Below are 19157 nucleotides of genomic sequence, written 5' to 3'. Positions count from 1 at the left end.
CATATGCCCACCGAGTAAACTAAAACATTCCTTCCTCCGTGTGTGTATCTTGGTAATATTTCATCAAGCCGAAGAGTTTTCTCTGAGTCCCAAACCTTCAGATTGGATCTCCCACCCGCAGTCAGTCTGTTAAGATTGTTCGGCTCCAGGAACCAGCTTCACACACCAGCTGAAGTGAGGCTGGCAAAGCTGACTACTTGACATACCCAAACTGCCATTACGTTCCCATTTCGAGCTTTTAAAAGCACTTCAAGACACAGATATGTTGTTTGGATGGGGGGGGGGCTAAACCAGCTCAACCAGGAGCTCTAGAGGATGACTCAGTGTGAAGTATTATGGACCCTTGGACCCTAAGGAGGGATTGTATGACTGTATGGTATTTGACACAATTATGGTCCTAAATTTCAGTATTTTTACCAGCAAGAAACACACAACCTCTAAGAGCTTTCGGATTCAGCTGAAATAGAGCTGTATTAAATTGTTTTTGACTCATCATTTTGAACATTTAGTAATGCAATTTCTGCTTTGCTAAATAGAACAAGACCATGCTCAACGGATATCCTATGTGCACCCAAAGAAAGAAAATAACTGCACACATTCTTTTTTTATTGTTTTGCTGTGTTCATGTTGATACTATAAACAATCATTTCTTTGTCCACCATAAATGTCTGATGCAAACATGTGCAAGCATTGCCTCCCCTGGAATTTAAACCTCATTGCTTGGCATAAAACACCAAACCAGTATTTATGTAGTTACTGGAATAGCAATGAATCATACTGAGATTACCCCTTCATAGTGTCGGTAACAAGTGAACCTCAACATGAAGACATTTGGCATCACAACGATCTTTCTCCGTGGATGAGGAAAATGTAAGTCGTGTGTCTCTGCATTCCTCTCTTTATCCGTCCCCACAGAGAATTCCAAAAGTACAGTCACAGTGAAGAAATCGCACCGTTCCATCCCCGCACTGACACAAATACATGATGATCTCAGTTCAACACACACACGACACTTTGAGAAAGTAAGCCTACGCTGCCTACTGCAAGACAACCGAAAGGTTCAGTCGAGTCACCAGTGTGTCTAGCATTGATTCTCTGATGTTTGCAGGACTTTATTTTGCCAAGAATGCGCGTTCATATGTGATGATGCTTGAATACTGGGGGTTACAAGTGTGATCCTTCAGTTTCTGCTATTTTTATGCTTGCACGTGCATGTTGGACTGAGCACACATTTAGTGCTGCATTTTCAGGCTTGCAGCTGTAATGACAGAAGTGAAAATGCCTCAATGTCCACGGGAAAAACGTGCTGAACAATGAACATTTTTACATATAATCATCCTTAAAAACAACAATAACAGATTTTCTTTTGGCCATGGGGGGGCAGCAGAAGCAAGTTGTGAACACAACACTGACATATTTTCCCCTTTTCACAGTTGCTTATTTACATATCCAGCAGACAGGGAGCAACACCAACATTCATTTGGAGTTATGTTTCTGGGCCATCAGGCGAATGTAGCACCAATGTTAACCAACTACTTGCCAACTTTGCCTGTCTGCTGGTCGGTGCTGGGTGTGTATCGTTCAGTGGCTTTTTGACACTTTCGTTGAAAACAGCTGCCTGTTGCGTCCGCCCATCTTCAACCTGACTAGAGGTTTAATCAACCAGAGTAAATTGGCCTTTAGGTTTTACAAGTTCATCAGCTGTACAATTAATTTGGCACTTGTACAATTTTCAAAAATTAAAAATGTGATTTAATTAATAAGGCCGGTCATGAGAGCATGTTTGTCAGCATATGGTACCATACTACTACATGCGAATGTCTAGAGGCAACCATTAAACCACCTACAGTCTTTTCCGTGGGGCCTCACACTCATCAGAAAAGTGTAAAAGCCATGAAGTCATGGCTGGGTCGTCTCACACGACCCAGTCATAAAGCAAAAATATTACAGCTACATACAGTATGCTCAGGGGGCATTATTAGGCTCAAACTGCCCAGGAACAGGCCCCAAATCTTTCCTGGAACATTCTTTTCAATAGGGAGAGAGATCCACCGGAGCACCCAGGTTAAAGGTTTTTAGGCAAAGTGACTAATGCTTCAGTGCCAGTGCATCTTCACTTCACTCTGATCTGATACTATAGTCTCCCCATAAGAGACCATGGTATCGGAGTGGAAGTGGTAGTCTAAGCAGGGGATAGCTCAAAAACTTCAGCAAATCATTTCAAACTGTCTGCACTGCTGGTTAGATGGGGGTAATGTTCAGAGTTGGGTTATCACTGCTGGATTTGTCAGATGGGATCTCACACAGAACACACAGAATGACTTTAGGCCAACTAAGGTTTGTCTCAGTGGTTGAATTTGACCTTCCTCTCACTCAGGAAAGAGTTACAGATCTGTCAGGACATCAGTGTGTGACCTGTGTGTGAAGGTGCTCAAATGTGCTTCATGGGAGGTTGTGTGTTACCCAATGCTTTGGCAGAGCGTTACACTACCTTCCTGTTGCACAATTTCTAAAGCATCAGACGCCCTTTCCAGGGATGTCGGTGTGCATGCGTGTTACTTCACTGGACTTTTTGGGCAGGCGTAATCATTTACTGAGCGACAGCAACACGATGAAGTATGTAAGAATTAAAGACTATGAAAACCCCTACAGAGAACAAGCTGCTTCGTCGCAGAGGGGAGCAGCGACATGGGCAACAACAGAGAGGTGAGCAATAACAGAACCAATGGAGGTCCGGTACAGTCATGGAGTGTTCTCCCCATGTTCCCTAAATCATTGCCACTTGGTTAACAAAAAAAAAAAAAATACTAGCACCTTTGTTGAAATGTATTCTGACAGTGACTTAGTCCAGTGATTACTTTCTGATTTTCACAGCTCTAATTTGAATTTGGCATTTGATGGATGACACCACATAAGGTCTGCCACTGGAGGATCACCTTTAATGTCATTTATAAAGTTCTCCATATTTAAGATTTGGCTGAGGCCTTTCCTGTGCATTAATTTGCTTTACATCATTTTTGGCAAAGACCAAAACAAAAAGTAAACCATCATTTAAAAAAAAGGTTTTAGTCTGAGTATCAGTTGAATTAGTTTACAATTGTCCCTATGGTATTTCCAAGTGTCTGTTTGAAACAAGTTGTGATGTGGTAAATTATATTACTTATAAACTATATTTTCTTATTTAAACCTATCAACAATATATTACACCACCAAGTCGATTGGAAGCCAAGCCACTTCTATTAAGACCAACAGCACCCTCTGGTGGCTGTAAAACATATTTAAAGATACTGCTCTACATCTTACAACCTGTATGTATGCAACACATCTCAGAACAAAATTGGAGCTACTCAGTAAATTATATCTATTCTAGTAAGCTGTGGTTCCAACTGTGCAATGAAGGGAAATGCTGCATGCAGGACTGTAGCTACACTACCTGGGTGGTTATTTTGGGTAGATACAACTCAAACTGTATACATTAATAACTAAGACACTGAAAACAAACTCAATGCAGAGACTTACTGATTATTTTGTTCAGCAGGATTAATTACAAGCACCAATTCAATGAAAATCATACAGATCAGTGGCATAACTCATTTATTATTGAATAAAAATTGGACATGAACACGTGCAGACTAAAAACCAGTGTAACAAATTGACAACTCTAAAATGTTTTTAAATCAAGTCTGCATCCCCTGCTGTAAAAAAAAAAAAAAAAAAAAGAAAAAGAAAAAAAACCCTTTAGTATATAACCAGTTTACCTTTTTTGAAACTGTACAAAACACAGCTTTAGCAACATACACCTGTCCAAAAAGGAAAAAAAAGGAAAGAAAAACCACTCACCTGCCAGTCCCTTTATGTGCAAACATATTGATCTTTCCTGAATGATCATTTTTATTTTACATTTATCCGTTCAATCCTTCCACTGAGCAGTTTGCTTTTATAAATCAAAGCGTTCACATTTTGTCAGTGGATATCAATCCATCTTTACACTGTAAATAATTTTATTTTCCCAAAGTCCACAACTTTACATGTAAAACCAAAAACATAAGGGTAGGCTAGAGATGGCAGAGGTGTAGGTGTGTGTGTGTGTGTGTGTGTGTGTGGGGGGGGTAACCAAGGGAAAATTAAGAAAAACCTATAGGTGGAGGAGACGATGACAGGTCCTGGACTGATGTCACACCGCACTGATGCCTTCCCTAAACCACTGATCACATCTGACCAGGAGAAAAGAAAAAAGGCTCAATACTTGTAAACCAACAAACAGTCCACTTCATGCTGGTAGTTACTGCTGCAGCCTGGGTCCCTCAGATGCACACCTTATATCTACAGTAACACAACATCAAACACCTCTGCCAAATATCAGCTACAGGTGTGCTGTTGTGTAGATGAGAATCAAAGCAATGAATGTTCTATCACCAAGACATTCGTGCATGCAGAAGCTATGTGCAGGATTCAGGCAATTTCAGCAGTGTTTCCATAACTGCCTCCAATGTCAAGGCTTTATTGAAGTTCTTCATTAGGACAAAAATTCATGTTACTACATGTTTTGTTATTCGGCTTAGGCCAACAAAATTCAAGTTTGAGGAGAATCAACATTCCTGTAAATTATACTGGTCAGTTTTAGGATGCACGTGAGGAACCCAGAAAACCAACTGTGTTGGTATTAGGCCGGTAATATACCCAAAATGAAACCAAAATTGGCACGTTCTCTTTAACAGCAGATGTGCAGCATTTGGCTTGATAGCTGCAGTGGGTTCTTGCTAACCAAGCCCCAAAACACGTCAGCAATGTAATCTGACAGACTGCAGGCAGCAGATATTTGGTTTACTTCCACTGTAGTCTTAGTGCAACTATTTACTTTTTATTACTTTTGAAGAACTTGCAAGTTGTGTCTTCTAACACGACTCCAGTTGGCTTGGACTTGGAGGCATGATTAGGAGTCACACTGATCTGTATTCAACAGTAATCGGAGAACTCGCCAAATTCGATTTTGTTTTGAATATACTGAAAACATTTCAGTGACTATCAGCCCAGAGCTAGTCTGTTGGGGGTGTGTGTGTGTGTGTGTGTGTCTCAGCGCCGGTGACGGCTATGTCCTGAGTGCCCACTACTGCTGTGGTGTTTGCTCTTGTGGCTACGCTCCCTCTCTCTGTCCCTGTCGTAGGACCGAGACCTCTCCCTCTCCCTTCTGTCTCCTCGATGACCACTTCCCCGCTCATGTTTGTGTTTTTTTGAAGAGAGGTCAAAAGAACTGCGGTCTCTGTCTCTCTCCCGTTCCCTCTCTCTGTCCCGGTCCCTGTCTGCTTTGACTGGAGTGCGGGACCGTGACCGAGAACGCGAGCGCTTCCTCTTGTGACCAGATCCACCACCTCCGCTGTTGCTATGGCGTCCACTGGGCTTGGAGTCACTATTGCTGTGGTGGCTGGTCTTGGACTTGAGGTGGGGAAGGAGGGGTGAGGGCTGATGTCGCCGAGGCGAAGGGCTACGACTGTGAGAGCGAGAACGTGAGCGAGAACTGTAGGTCCCTGAGCGACTGCGTCTGCTGTTGTAACTGGAACAAAAAAAGTGGAAGATGAGGAATACATCCAGCTATTTAACCAACATTACCTGTTAAGACATCACTAACAAATTTGAAGCTAACAGTTATACTATCAAACAAATAAGAACTTTGACCAGTAAACTGTCTTTACGGATTTTAAGTGATCTTACTGTCTGCGTGGGGAACGGGATCTAGACCGGGAACGTGTTCTTGAATGAGATCGACTTCCACTCCTGCTGTTCCTCCCAATCTTCACCTCTTTCCTTAACCTGGCGGGGAAAGAAGAACTAAAATTAATTTTAGGTATTAAAACCTAATGAGCATAAAAAAAACTATGGAAAATAAGAATAGCTATTAATGAAATATCCTCACAATAAAATAGTTTGTATGTTTGTTTCTTACCCATTGTGAGGACTCTTGTTGACCTGAGTCCGGTTGTCTGGCTCTTTCTTAACTGGTTTGAGGGTCTGGGGGTTTGGGGACTTCTCTTCTACCTTGACCACATTTGGGGAGCTGGGCTTAGAAGCAGGAGAGAAGCCACCCAGTGTGGACAGTGCAGGGGTACCATCAGGATTTAAGCCTTTGGCCTTCAGCTTAGCCTCCGCCAAAAACACCTTCCTCCGCTCCACCTCCTTCTCCAGCTGCTCATAGTTGGGCTGGGGGTCATAGTTAGGCTCATAGTTAGACTGTGTCACTTTACACAGACAACACTGAGTAATGGCTACTTTGAGCAGGAAGCGTTATCACACTGCTGTTAATAGATTTGTTATGAGAGTCTCCATACAGGAGTCTATGACACTATAGTTTAGTTGAGTGATGTATGCAAAAAATTTACCTTCTTCCTGGTGTAAAGTTTCAGGGTGGTGATGCAGATGTCTTTAATCTCATCTTCACTGGCACCAAACAGCAGGTACCAATGAGGTCTGGATGGCAGAGGTATCTGGGGAAAAAGCATGCACAAAGGGTTATAACATTAGAAGGTGCTATACTGTATTGCCATGGAGGATTTGATATTATGACATCTGGTGTGTAATCTATCAGCATTTGTGGCACGGTGGGGAAAAAAAAAAAAAAAAAAAAAGTGTTTTGGATTTCGTCTTACCTGCAGAGCTCGAGCAGCGAGGTATATGCAGGCACAGGCGATAGTCTCAGCTTGGAACCTCACAAACACATTTGTCCTCAGGCTATCATTCATGTAGTTCCTATAAAGGCAAAAAGAACACAGAAACAAAAACATAACATCTTCTCTACACAAAACCACCTCCCACCCATACCCACATCTAAATTATTATTGCAGGTCAATAATCTGCAACATTTTTCTATCTTTCTAACTCCTTATCAGGGCGTCAAATTTTTTCTATTTTCAAATAAAAGATCTGTTTTTTTTTCATTCCTGATTAAAACATAGCTAATTCTTGCATTTAAAAATTTTAAAACAGAAATCTGTGGTGGGAGACTTCTGAACAAGCATTTAGAATAACTGGTCACAGATATGCTGGAGAACAAGTTACAATCTGTGGATTTAAGCTTTAGAGGCAGTCAAAGCATTTGAAGTTAATTTTTTAACCCTGATAGCCATAAAGACAACAGCTACACATTTTTGAGTTACAGTGTTGGAGTGAGATATGCATTTTGATTTGTCAAGTTTAACTTTGTCCATTTCTCTCTGGGGCATCCATAGGAGTGCTGTATGTCACAGGTAAAGCATGAAGACACAAATGGGGAAATTTTTGACTGAAGACCTGCCAAGACCATCTTACCACACCATTACCTGAGAGTAACTACATTAGGACTAATGATGATCAAGACGATGACACATGCCTAGTAAGGTGGGGAACATGCAGGCATACAGATGAACATTGTTCGCCTATAATGCAGTTGCTACTTTCAGACTGTTAGATCTGGGGGAATAGGGAAGCACACCATATCTGGTGGCAAGCATGACAGCTATTTTCTGAGAATCAGTGGCACGTTGAATTAATCAAATGTTGCAACATTGGTCTAATATTCTGCAAACTTTGCACATTTAGTGTCTGAAACAAAAGGATCAAGACCTTTATAATTATTGAAAGGCTCAACTGCAAAACAACTTCCCACTTAAAATAAATGCCTTCCAGCCATGAGCCAAAACTGACCCCCATAAAATCGGTGATTCCATTTGTCTGCAACCCCACTCCACTATGTGGCATTGTTTTAAAAAAAAAAAAAAAAAAAACATTAGGTGGCCATCTATACCTCACTACTGAAATATCTGTCCTACAAAACAGATTATGTGTCAGTTGGTTGTCTAGGACAAAGGACAAATGAGATTAGCCGTTGGGAGAGCATTAGGGAAGACAAAATGGCCAGGATGTGAATCAGGCAAGTACAGAGTGGCGTGAGCATCTATGTCCTTAAGAAACATAGAAGTCAAAAAGACAAAAACATGTGACAACAGAAACATGATGATAAAACCCCTGATAAACTAACTCAACACTGATCCCACTCAGATTATCAAAAGGAACCACAACCAGACACAAAAAACTAATCACAAAGCAGTGCAACTTCCTTTCCACAGTGGTGACACTTCTCCATATGACTTCACTGTGTGTCTCAACTTCTGCGAATTCAAAATCATATGTAGAGCTCCACTGGAAGTGTGTCACAAGCAACTGTAGAATCCCTGCCACACAGATTACTTCCAATCTAACCTGCCTTCAACAAATGACCAGACCTGCACTTTGGTAGGTCGGTCTATGCCAACGCTACTATAGGTAACAGGTGGCCGTTGGATTCTGACTGCTGCGTGGGCGAGACAGGTCCTTGGAGGCAAAACCTGAGAACTGGATCAGCCTGTAAAACAGACATGTCTGGACACCATGTCAGTTGGGGACAGGATACAGTATGCTAATGTAAATATTTAAAAAATAAAAAAAAAAATTAAAAAAAAAGGCAGGTAAGCTGGTCAAAAAGGTTATTCTGTTCTGGATAAGTTTACTTCATTGCTAGATGCAAGTAAACTAGAAAAAACAACATAAATGTATCTGTAACTACTTGGCAAAAATAGGTATTACAGTTGAAAACCGTGTAGCAGGACCAAAAAATACAAATCCTTTTGGACACCCAAGAAAAAACAAGACGATGTTGGCTGTTGGGAAAGGCCCGCCCGCCCCCTTCAGTGAATCTCGGCATTGGGATTGGCTGTCTGGAGAGGGGCAGCCAACCAATAGGGGGAGCTTCCTGAGGTCATGTAGTTGGAGGAGGCAGAGTTCAGAGGTTCTTTATGTGACTTACCAGCATGGACTACCCTTTAATCAAAGAGTAGAGAGAAAGGACAAAGTTAAACCAAGTTCCCTGGGCACCGCAAATTAAACAGACTTTACAGCAAAGCCATGTAAGGGCAAACAGGAGAGTGAGACACGTAACAGGTTTGCAATAAAACAAATTTCTCCATCAGAAAAAAAAAGATGTGGAAGGGTTAAAATGGAGTGAGGGAATATTGCAGTCAGACCTGGGCAAAATGGTTGTTGAATGGTTTGCAAACGTGTGCTTAAAAACACGAGGGGCACCTGAATTTCACTTATCTGACAGGTGTTGTTTCCACATATGTGTCTGTCCCAAGTTCCTAGCAGATAAATCAAGTGCTCTTCAAGTAATTCAACCTTTTGAAACTCGTTCAACTTCATCTTTAGCCCAGGTCTGGTGGCACTTCTTGCAGACATGACACAGGTTGCTGCTGTGGGGAATGGTCAGTGGAGAGCTAGGAAGGAACTTACCAGGCTGTCTGGACCAGTGTCTGGTTCTTTTCACATTCCAAGACTTGAAGGTACATGACGATAATCTGGAATCATAAAACAACTGCATGTTAAACACACATAAAGAGCCCCAGGTGTGACATTGTTCAGAGAGGCTAGAAGCTACTTCCTGTGTTGCATCTGCATGGAGGAACAAACTTAAAGCTGTAATACCTAAACTATACTGTGCTACACAAGTGAAATGCTTTTCAGTGTGGTTTAAACTCACCTTGTGTGGATGCTTGACATGCACACAGAAGCCCAGCTCCTTCAGGATCCGCCGTTCCGCTTTGATGACTTGGTTTTTGGTATTTATGTAGTTCTGATCAAGTATCAATGAACTTGGAGTCCTAGTTTATAAAAGGAATCAAAATAAAATAATGCTTCCCCCCTTTCGAAATAAAAGTTAAAAAATAAGAAGTGCCCTTCTGATTTCTTTCTCTCTTTGCTTTTTTCCGTTTCAACCAACTCAAAGCAACAGGTTTAACTGTTTTGAATGCCTGACAGTTTGCTGGGGTTTGTGGACTCCTGTGGTTCCAGTGAAAGCTTATGGGATTTTTTGACGGCCCTCAACCTCAACCACCCCGTATCACAGCTTTAACAGAAATATCAACTCAGATCGTTGCTGAAATCACTACCTCAATCTGCAGAAACATTTTAGTCTTCACACTAGAACTGTAGACTTAAAAGAAAAAACTGCCATGAGTTGTCACATATTATTCTCACATATGGTAAAATACTATATACATTTATAATACTCTGTTAAGAGACCAAAACCACTGACTATGTCTTCTGTTAACAGTACACCAGAATCTCCCAACTCAAACAAATATGAGAAAAGTACCTTTTTCTTTGTCCAATGACTACATTTATACTGTCACTGCAAACAGAATACTGTACTAGCTTACAAAACTTCTGCTGGTTGAAAACAGCACATTATTTAAAATGCCATAGATGATGACAAAAAAAAGTTGAATAATATTTTTATAGCAATTATAAAAAAAACTTGGATACATTCTGTTATATCAGTCTGTTCACAGGGGTGTGTCAACCTCCTTATGAACTATCAGCCTACTACATTATATACTATTTATGACATAAAATGCAAAACAGAATAGAGCTTGCATAAAAACTCAACTAGGATCCTTCTAATACTTCCAACACTTGTGAGTAATTCAACACATAAGCTTTACAGAACAAAAAAACGGTCAAATTTAAGATTCAAGTTTAGTATTTTGACATCTCAAATAAATAAATTTAAATGTGAATGGTGTCATGCTGTCAACCACATGCATTGGGGAGAAAAAAAAAAAAAAAAAAAAAAAAACTCCCAAGATCAAGGTAATGTCCATAACTAAACATGACAATTTAGAGTCCAAATCCACATCTAAAAAGAAATACTTCCTAAAAGTGCATCATGAATACTGGTACACTTTAATGCTGATTCAAAATAACTACACATAATGCCAAACTACTGTGGCTGCAGTGCATGCACTGACCCTACACAAACACATAACCCACATGGACTACAAGTATCCAATAAATTATTCTAACTTCAACGAACAAGGTGATATTTCCATAAAAGCCATGAGTAACAGTTGGTGAATGGGGTTTTGCTCTTTAAGCACAAACAAAATGCATGGTGAGGAGCAGTCAGAGAAGAAAACTACATTACCCAACGGTCCGCAGATTGACGGACAGATACCCAAAGCTTAAGATTGAACCACAGGAGTCCTCAATGTGCCCCGGAGGCCAAGGACCTTCGGCCAACCTGTCATCCCCGATCCCAGTGCCCCGCGGTGGCTCAGACCACGGGCGTCTCCCACAGGAGGGGGGGTGGGGTAGGCCTGGGGGAGGAGAGAGACCCCCTCGCATCATGGTTGTCATGCCGACTGCTTCATCTTACGTACCATTCCACATCACCCAGGCTTTGGTAAATGTAGCTGGTCGCTGTTAGTTGGTTGCAAGGGAAAAAAGAAGCCAAGTTAATACCAAGGTCTCTAGTACTGACATGAACAGATTTCTATGAAGACAAAGGCACACAAAAATTAAGCAGTTGTGCCTTGTCTTTCAACGCACTCCAATTTTTAAAGTGGGTTGTTGAGATATCATTTTCAGTGTAATGTCAAACTCAGGTGTCATATGTGGACAATTACACTTCTGAAACTACCAGTGAAGCGGAAAACTGAAAAGTTTTAAAATGGTTTAGAGTACATGGGTAAACAGAAGAGCACTTTCACAGCAAAAACAGATCAACATCATACAAGACCGGATAAAAACAAAAAAACAAATGCAATGCAACATGTTCCATGTAACAAAACTAATCATTTATTATTTCCAAAATGAGAGGACTGGATTCAATGTTGGTGCTTACTTTTTGCCTCTGATCTGTCTCAGATAGTGGAAAACATTGATGACATCTCGTATTCGCCGTGGTGCTTCTTCAATCTTGGAGGCCAAGTTGATACATGCCATGGCAACAATCTGTTAAAACAACCAAAGCAAACATTTGGAAGGAAGGATTCAATAACTTAAGACATGCAACCAGATATAGACTGCCCACACGTGAACAGCAGATTTGAGCGATGTGACAAATTATACAATGAAGGCAAATTTATCAGCGGTCCAGAGATTATGCAGTATTTTGTCAGTTTATACCATGGCATTTTGGTATTGTGGACGAAGCTGTAAATCTGTGAGCAGGAGTGCTATATAGCAATATTGATTTGATTCATTACTTTTTTTTATTGATATAGCACAATAAAATTGTATATATATCCTGATAGAGGATTTTATCCACATTGACCACTTCTGGTGACCAGCAATTAAAAAAAAAAAAAAAAAAAAAAAAAACTCAGACCAGTCAAATCTATAGCAATACCATTGCATTACTATGAACAACAGTAGATAGCTTTCTAAAAGAAACATTAATGATGTATGCTATTACTAATCTGACTGCTTTGTCAGATGTATCAAATCACACTGACTAGCCAACCATGCACCATTTGATCCTGGAAAATGTTTTAATGTTGATTTTCTGGTAGGTGGGTCTTCCACTATTGGAAACTATCAATATTTTGAATCAGTGCTGTTTCTGTACTTTGAGTCTGTACTCTGAGTTTGTGATTTGCTTCGTACTGATCCTCAATGTGTCCCTCCTTTGTCTTAAAGCAGCTCAAAAACTCTGGTACGACGTATCGACAACATGGCTGCCACACACGCAACCATAACGTTATGCTATGCTAACATTACCGAGCAACAGCTGCCAGACAATAATCCATAAACTTGAACGGACTCACCTCAAAACTGTGCTTGACGAAGGACTTGGAGTAAAAAAAACGGTGGAAAAGAACCTGCCCCGTTGCCATTGCCACCTGCGGAGAGAAATACAGAGAATGACGTTTGTCATTTGTCTGGTAAAAGCTAGCCTAACCTTGAACTTCATTTTCATCTTCTTTTTTTTAGGTTTTACGGCAGTAGGCATCCGCTACGTGGCATTACTGCCACCTTCAGTTTTTATTCTCCCTCACTGTCCATTCATTCTAAAGTTGTCTTCCTAGTCCCTAACCTTACACAATGGATCGCCGCCATTTTAATTTCCACCACGCCAACGTAAAAGAGCTAACATTAGCAACTGCTAACAACCAGGCCGTAGCGTGTTGAGGACTGGAAAAAAACTATCAACCTCAGCTCGTTTTGAATAAAACACAAATCAACATGTACAATATTATATACTCCAACTCTTCAAGAGGATTTACCTGGGGTAACCGAAGAAGAATGCCCGCCGACTGGATGACTTCACATCCAAGGATGCGAAGGTCGGTCTCCGCGTTCAGGTCGAGGCCGTCGAGCATCGACGGCGTCGGAGAGAGCCTTTCCTCCGGTATGAGCGAGTTGTCGATGGTAAGGTACACTTCTGAGTAAACTTTGTCACCAATAAGAATGCCATCGTTGTTTGTGGATGCGTTGGAAGATACAGAGAGAGGACCCGCGGCCATCTTCAACCGAAAAAACAGCAGTTACGAGCTACGGCTCAGCCACCCTCGACGAAACGACGGCGGAGCAGGGTGTCTGACAAAGTACGTGACGTCACCACCCTGCTGCGCCCCAAACACGTGCACATCCGCGGTGCAAAGTAGGTTCGCAGAATTGTATCATTGAAGAGAACTACATACATTTCTTTAAACTTTTCACCAACTGTGCTGGAATATAATGCGCTTAGAGAGTTCTACTCCAAGAATTTGACTCTAAGACAATGGCCACCGTTTTACTTCTTGATTTTGTCCATTTATCTCACCTGTGTGTCAATATTGCAATTGTAGACTCGTGCAAATTCTAAACAAAGTTAATTACGTATTATATAAACATTGAGTTAATAAACAAACCGATTTACCTCATAAACATTATATTTTCATTGTTCCACTTTTACAAGTGGTAATTTGTCATGCTTCCTTCACGTAAGCTGTTTCCTAACCTCTGAAGTATTTAAGTATGACAAATAAACCCTAATACAAAAAGTTGGTTGAAAGTTTCATATCATTATAAATCCTTATATACCCTTTGATCCTGCCGCCAAATCGAGAACCCCAGAATCTGTGATGAAGGACTAACATGCCTGAATTAACTTTGTCAAATAATAGTAGCTCTTATTATAAGGAGGGTCGTTTTTACCATTAATTATTCTACTTCTCCCATGCATTCTACCCCTTAAACTTCACACCACACGTCGTCAATTCAAGCATCTCATTAGCTATTACCGTGGTCACTGATGTATTTCCGATACCACGCGAAGGAGAAGAAGGAAGCGGCTCACCACTAACGGTTGCTGTGACGTATTTTACGGGAAAGTCCGGACTTTTCACCACTAACTCTGGAACATATCCATCCGCCAATTAAAAAAGAAGAAAATAAAATTAAAGGTTCATAGCAGTAACTTAGCAGATTTCTATTAAGAAATCAGTATTTGTATGTCTAATTTACGCAGAGCGTACTGGAAGTCAGTAATATCTATTTTATTTTTTATTTAATTTTCAAAGTAATTTTCTATTTAATCATTTAAATATACAATAACCCATGGAAGGGAGACCAGGTCAAAATGGTTTTTGACAAACTGTGAACTTAATTTTAAGCCTCTGGCTTTGTTTGTGCCAAAGAAGGTGCAGCTCCATGTGAACAGTTAGTACAGAGAACATTGTGTTCACTGACAGTTCAGCCCCCAGGATTTTATAGCCTGAATCCTTGCAGTAACTAAAAACGGACAGCAGAGAGGACTAGAGACCCACCAATTGGGGTTTCTAAAAAATTTGGCTCCCCAAGTGAAGCTTTGGGTTTCCTGGATTTATAGAGAGTTAGCTCTTTGAGGACTCATACACTGACCTTGTACTGAATCCCCACCAAAGACCTGATGCTGCAATGCAGTGTTTGCAAGGCAATGTTCGACTACGGTTTTACTGCCAGCTAGTGATTTATGGGCTGACACTGCTGTAGTGTGTATGTTTGTTTCTGTAAATGTTGTATCTACTTTCACAAACATTTCTTTACTGGTTTGTTGCCTGTGTTGGTCAGCAAAGAGAGCAAATATCCTGAATGGGGCAAGTTTCACAGCCAGTCATTTGGTATTTGGTGATGTGATTTATTGCACATCTGTTAGGGAATTTGCACCACTAACGTTAGATAGTCCGCTGTGTCTGTACCTAGTCTTGAGGTCCTGTCTTGTAGAAGGGCCCAGGTCAAAATCCAGCTTTAAGGTCTTAACTAATATACTTTATGTAAGTGGTTTCCAACCTTTGGGCTAAAGACCCCTTGTGAAATGAAGCAGTGTCTACTTTCAACCTGTCAAAATAATCATTTGAATGCTTGTTAGAGGGAAAACTGTCGATTACTAATATTTCAGAAAATATATCGAAGATTAAGTTAGAGAAAATTCCCTTTTCTGTCCTATTAATCATCTTGTGACCCATCGGACTGGTTTATATTATGCTCACATGGTGCCTCTCCCCAATAAAATGGCTTATAATCAAATTACCACAAATTAAGTGACAAACAGCAAACCTGGGGCCAGGTACTTTTCCAGTAACAAGAGCTCTGGTTCTTGTCTGGGTCTGCAGGAAAATATAGTGAAGCTGTCATGTTTAGTCCGCTGTGTGCAGTGTACATGTGGACAACAGGGTACATACAAAACTCACAGGGGGAGGAAACGGGGACGTCAGTAGGAATCCCAGAGCAAATGATTGCCTGGGTCCCACTCACAGCTTAATACCACCATGGTTGGTTATTTCCTGAGGTTATATGTACTTGTGTGTGTCTGAAGCTATTATAAGCAATAGGTGTACTTTCATAAACTGTTGGAGGCTCTTTGTGGCGTGTAAGGGACACACCCACAGATTTCACTTTTACTAATACATCACATAAGGTGGCAGACTGAGATCTCATTGTGCATGTCATTAACCAACACCTACAACCAGCTCCTCTGGCCCCTGCACTTACGCAGTTACCACGACGACAAGAATGCTGAGCATTCTTCCTCCGGTTGCCGGGGTGACACTAATTATAGGGTGTGGGAGGGCTCATGGGACGGCAGAATTCCGGAACGACCATAACCACGCAGGAGAGAGGCGTTCAGGGACGCCAAGTGACGAACAAGGGCTTAGTTATACACACACGCCACTCCCTGGAGCGTGTGTGTTTACGAGCAACTTGCACAGATTCCCCAAGGACACGTGTGCATGCCTGCCCTGCTATGATAATTACTGCAGGAAGATAACACTCCAAATGTGTGTGCATGACACTCGTGCGTGTACATATGAATGTTTGTGTGTGGGGGCATTTGTGAAGGGTGAGTAAATCTAAATGTTTGTGTGAATGTGATCAAAACAACATCCATGTCAGTGTAATAGGGCCTTATGCTATGTGCCTGTTACGCACATACCAAGATGTAGAAAGTGTTTCGAGGAGTTTTATCTATTCATCCCAGATCTCTCTCACACAGATGCCCCAAGGCTCTTTCTCAAACACACACACACACACACACACACACACACACACACACACACACACACACACACACACACACACACAAACACACAAACACACAAACCAGGAAGGACACCAGGTCAAGGGCTACAAAGCAAGGGCATGAGCAAAGGAAAAAAGCCCCAGTGAAAGAGAAGAGGGAAGTAGAAAAGAGAGAGCTGACTGGATCGAAAATAAAGTGAAGGCACAGATAGCTGAGGAGCAGAGGCTGAGAGGGAATTGCTTTTTAACAAAAGGGTCAGAGGGGTAGAATACCAAAAGAAGGCCAAAGAGATTAAAAGAATATTGACACAGAGACAGATTTAAGAGAGAGAGCGGGGTGTTTGTGTTTTGAGGGAGAAAGAAAGCGAGTGCAGTCAGAGCAGAGAGCGACTGTGTCAAAGACAGAGAGAGTGTGAGTCGTGGGAGAGAGTAGGAGCAGGGACAGTGTGTTAACGCCACTCTGGCATAGAAAGAGGTTATCTCTTCAAATACATAGCAGACATGCAGGTCACGATGGGAAGGAAGTATAACAGATAAAAGGAAAGGTCAAAGGTCAGAAGAGCATCTGCAGGGAGACTGTGAGTCTTCAAAATGCACATGCACGTGTCTGGAATAGACCCTTATATCAGCAGACATTTTGACTTGTAAAAAAACAGGAAAAGCACAGGTGTAAATTATAACATTAACAATGGCTTGATTCCATTGACTATTCCAGTTAAGCCATGCCAGCGAGCCAGTACAATAGCAGAGCCCTGGCTCAGCTAAATGAAATGCAGCAATCCTTAATATTATTAATTCCACCTATATCTTTCCCGTTTTGACAAGTCAAAATGAACACAAGGTGTGTGCTGCTTGAAAAATGAATCCTGACTCAGGGTCTCTCAGGGCTCTTTCTTTTTTGCTGTTTTCTAATTGAAGAACTGAACTGTCAAGCTGATCTTTTAAGCCAACATGGATGAGGAGTGTTCAGAATACTGGAAAGTTTAAACATCTTCCATGGTGGTTCCACAAAAAAACAGAGCCAGCTCCATTTGTTGATAAAGACCATGTGATATGGTCAAAAGATTGTTTTGTCAACTGCTATTTCCAAGGTTGAGAATGAACTGTCAAGTTTACACTTCTGACTTATTAGGGACTTATTTACACCCCTTGACTGGGACTTGCAATCACATGCAGTGCACATTCTTACAAGTGATATCTTCCTCTTCCACACATATGGACACACACACGCTGCATTGTGATGTTGACCATACAATCGATGTCCTTCACTGACATTACGTGATTACAAAAAGTGAGCGATGGTGGTGTTAGGACAGAAACAATCACTCCCCGGAGACACACAAACATCCACATGGTAGTCAGGTGTCATGCAATGAGTAAACACACACAAGGCCACACACCAGCACACTCAAACACAGGAAGGCAACAAGAAGTCAGCTGCAATGCACAAAATAAATGCTACCCTTGCCACATAAATCACCTCAAGGGGAACATGTGTTGTTTTTTATAAATGGGCAGTTAGCGATTGTCTCTTAAGTGAAGTCTACTCACTCAAAATTCAATAAAATAACCTTGGCTTACGGCATCTGAAAGATTTTTCCAGAGTAATTGTGATTTTTTTAGGAAATCTTATTAAAAACCCTTGCACAACTAAATTTATCAATTTATTGTATTAAAAACCTAAATTAATTTCTTTATTGGGAATCCATGTTAGCTAGCTTTAAGAAAAAACATGAATCAGTTTGTTATGCGTGATAAGAAATTTCCCATTTACCCATCTGACAAAAACAGAGGAGGTAGAAAATTAGATTTTAATGGCACAGAATGTTCATTGTTCTGTATTTCAGAATGTCCTTTCCGCACAGACTGAGGTTTGTAGCAGATAAACCATATGTGTGTGTTTTGGCAAACAGTGCAAACGTTGGCAGGATAAAATCATTATGGTCCCACCTTTTCTGTATGAACGACTTGCGCTTGCATTGTCTCACAGGCGGATTGGAGGAGAAGACGCAGGGAAGTCAAACCAAAAGCTTTCCATGTGTGCCAGTAAGCGGGGAAATTAGTCCCATGCCACACACTCAAACACACACACACACACACACACACACACACACACACACACACACACACACACTTCATGCATTTCTCCCATCATGCCAATTCATCCCAAATATAGAGGGAGAGGAAGAGAGAGGAAGAGAGAGAGGGAGGGAGGGAGGGAGGGAGGGATGGAAAGACCTTGCACGGAGTGAATGATGTCAATAACATACAATGCCTGAGGGGAGAGGGCTGAGTAATTGTTGTGGGTCTATGTGTTTGTGTGTCTGGGGGTGCTTGCCTTACCGTTTCTTTTGTGTTTGCCTGCCTTTTGTTTGTGTCCACGGGTGGCAAGGGACATGCTGTCATGCTCCTTCAGCCCTGCCCTTGTGACAGGCCGTGTGTGTTTTCATGTGTCTGTGTGTAAATGTGTGTCTCTATATACTTGGTGCGTGCGTGGGTGTTTGTCTGTGAAATCCTGTGCGTGCCAGTGAGAAAGCGTGAGTTGGGTTGTGAGAAAACAAGTGCATGTCTGTCAGAGAGTGTGTCCTGGGAGTTTGCTGGTGTACAAACAGGACTCAGCAGTTGTGTCTTGTGTATGAAGTGTGTGTTTCTGTGTCAGATGTAAGTGTGTGTTACTTTTAAAGACAGGCAGTAAAGAGGATATTTGAATAAATTGATGTATTATTAAATTTTAAGGGAACAATAAAAATACTATTAAAATAATACAATCAAAATACTTTTTCAAACTAAAACTGAAATTATGCTTTATTTTGATGTTTTATTTTTGCTCT

General features: G+C 41.2%; 1 protein-coding gene across 2 annotated transcripts; it reads right to left on the bottom strand.

Annotated features, from left to right (window-relative positions):
- Positions 1 to 3362: 3362 nt before the first annotated feature.
- ccnl1a (cyclin L1a) lies at positions 3363 to 13696 on the bottom strand. 2 transcript variants are annotated; one of them, XM_040130533.1, is made up of 10 exons: positions 13071 to 13696; positions 12612 to 12686; positions 11687 to 11796; positions 9542 to 9662; positions 9295 to 9359; positions 6642 to 6741; positions 6375 to 6479; positions 5942 to 6195; positions 5710 to 5808; positions 3368 to 5551 (listed from the first exon to the last, which is right to left on the bottom strand). In XM_040130533.1, exons 1-10 carry the CDS (start codon positions 13308 to 13310, stop codon positions 5074 to 5076), a joined length of 1647 nt encoding a protein of 548 aa, XP_039986467.1. In that variant the 5' UTR covers positions 13311 to 13696; the 3' UTR covers positions 3368 to 5073. The 2 variants fall into 2 exon arrangements, with proteins under 2 accessions (XP_039986468.1, XP_039986467.1); XM_040130534.1 differs by lacking the exons at positions 11687 to 11796; positions 12612 to 12686; positions 13071 to 13696 and adding an exon at positions 11084 to 11216 and having other exon boundaries at positions 3363 to 5551.
- Positions 13697 to 19157: the final 5461 nt, after the last annotated feature.

This window comes from Xiphias gladius, chromosome 7, assembly GCF_016859285.1.
Source record: "Xiphias gladius isolate SHS-SW01 ecotype Sanya breed wild chromosome 7, ASM1685928v1, whole genome shotgun sequence".
NCBI lineage: Eukaryota > Metazoa > Chordata > Actinopteri > Istiophoriformes > Xiphiidae > Xiphias > Xiphias gladius.
The sequence above is the reverse complement of the archived record's forward strand: the minus strand, read 5'-3'. Positions and strand labels throughout refer to the sequence as shown.

Coding starts and splice junctions, on each gene's coding strand:
- ccnl1a (XM_040130533.1), bottom strand. CDS start 13,310: ATGGCCGCGGGTCCTCTCTCTGTATCTTCCAACGCATCCACAAACAAC. Junction 9,663..11,686: donor AGACAGATCAGAGGCAAAAA/GTAAGCACCAAC, acceptor TTTATAAACTAG/GACTCCAAGTTCATTGATAC. Junction 6,480..6,641: donor TCGCTGCTCGAGCTCTGCAG/GTAAGACGAAAT, acceptor CTTTTTCCCCAG/ATACCTCTGCCATCCAGACC.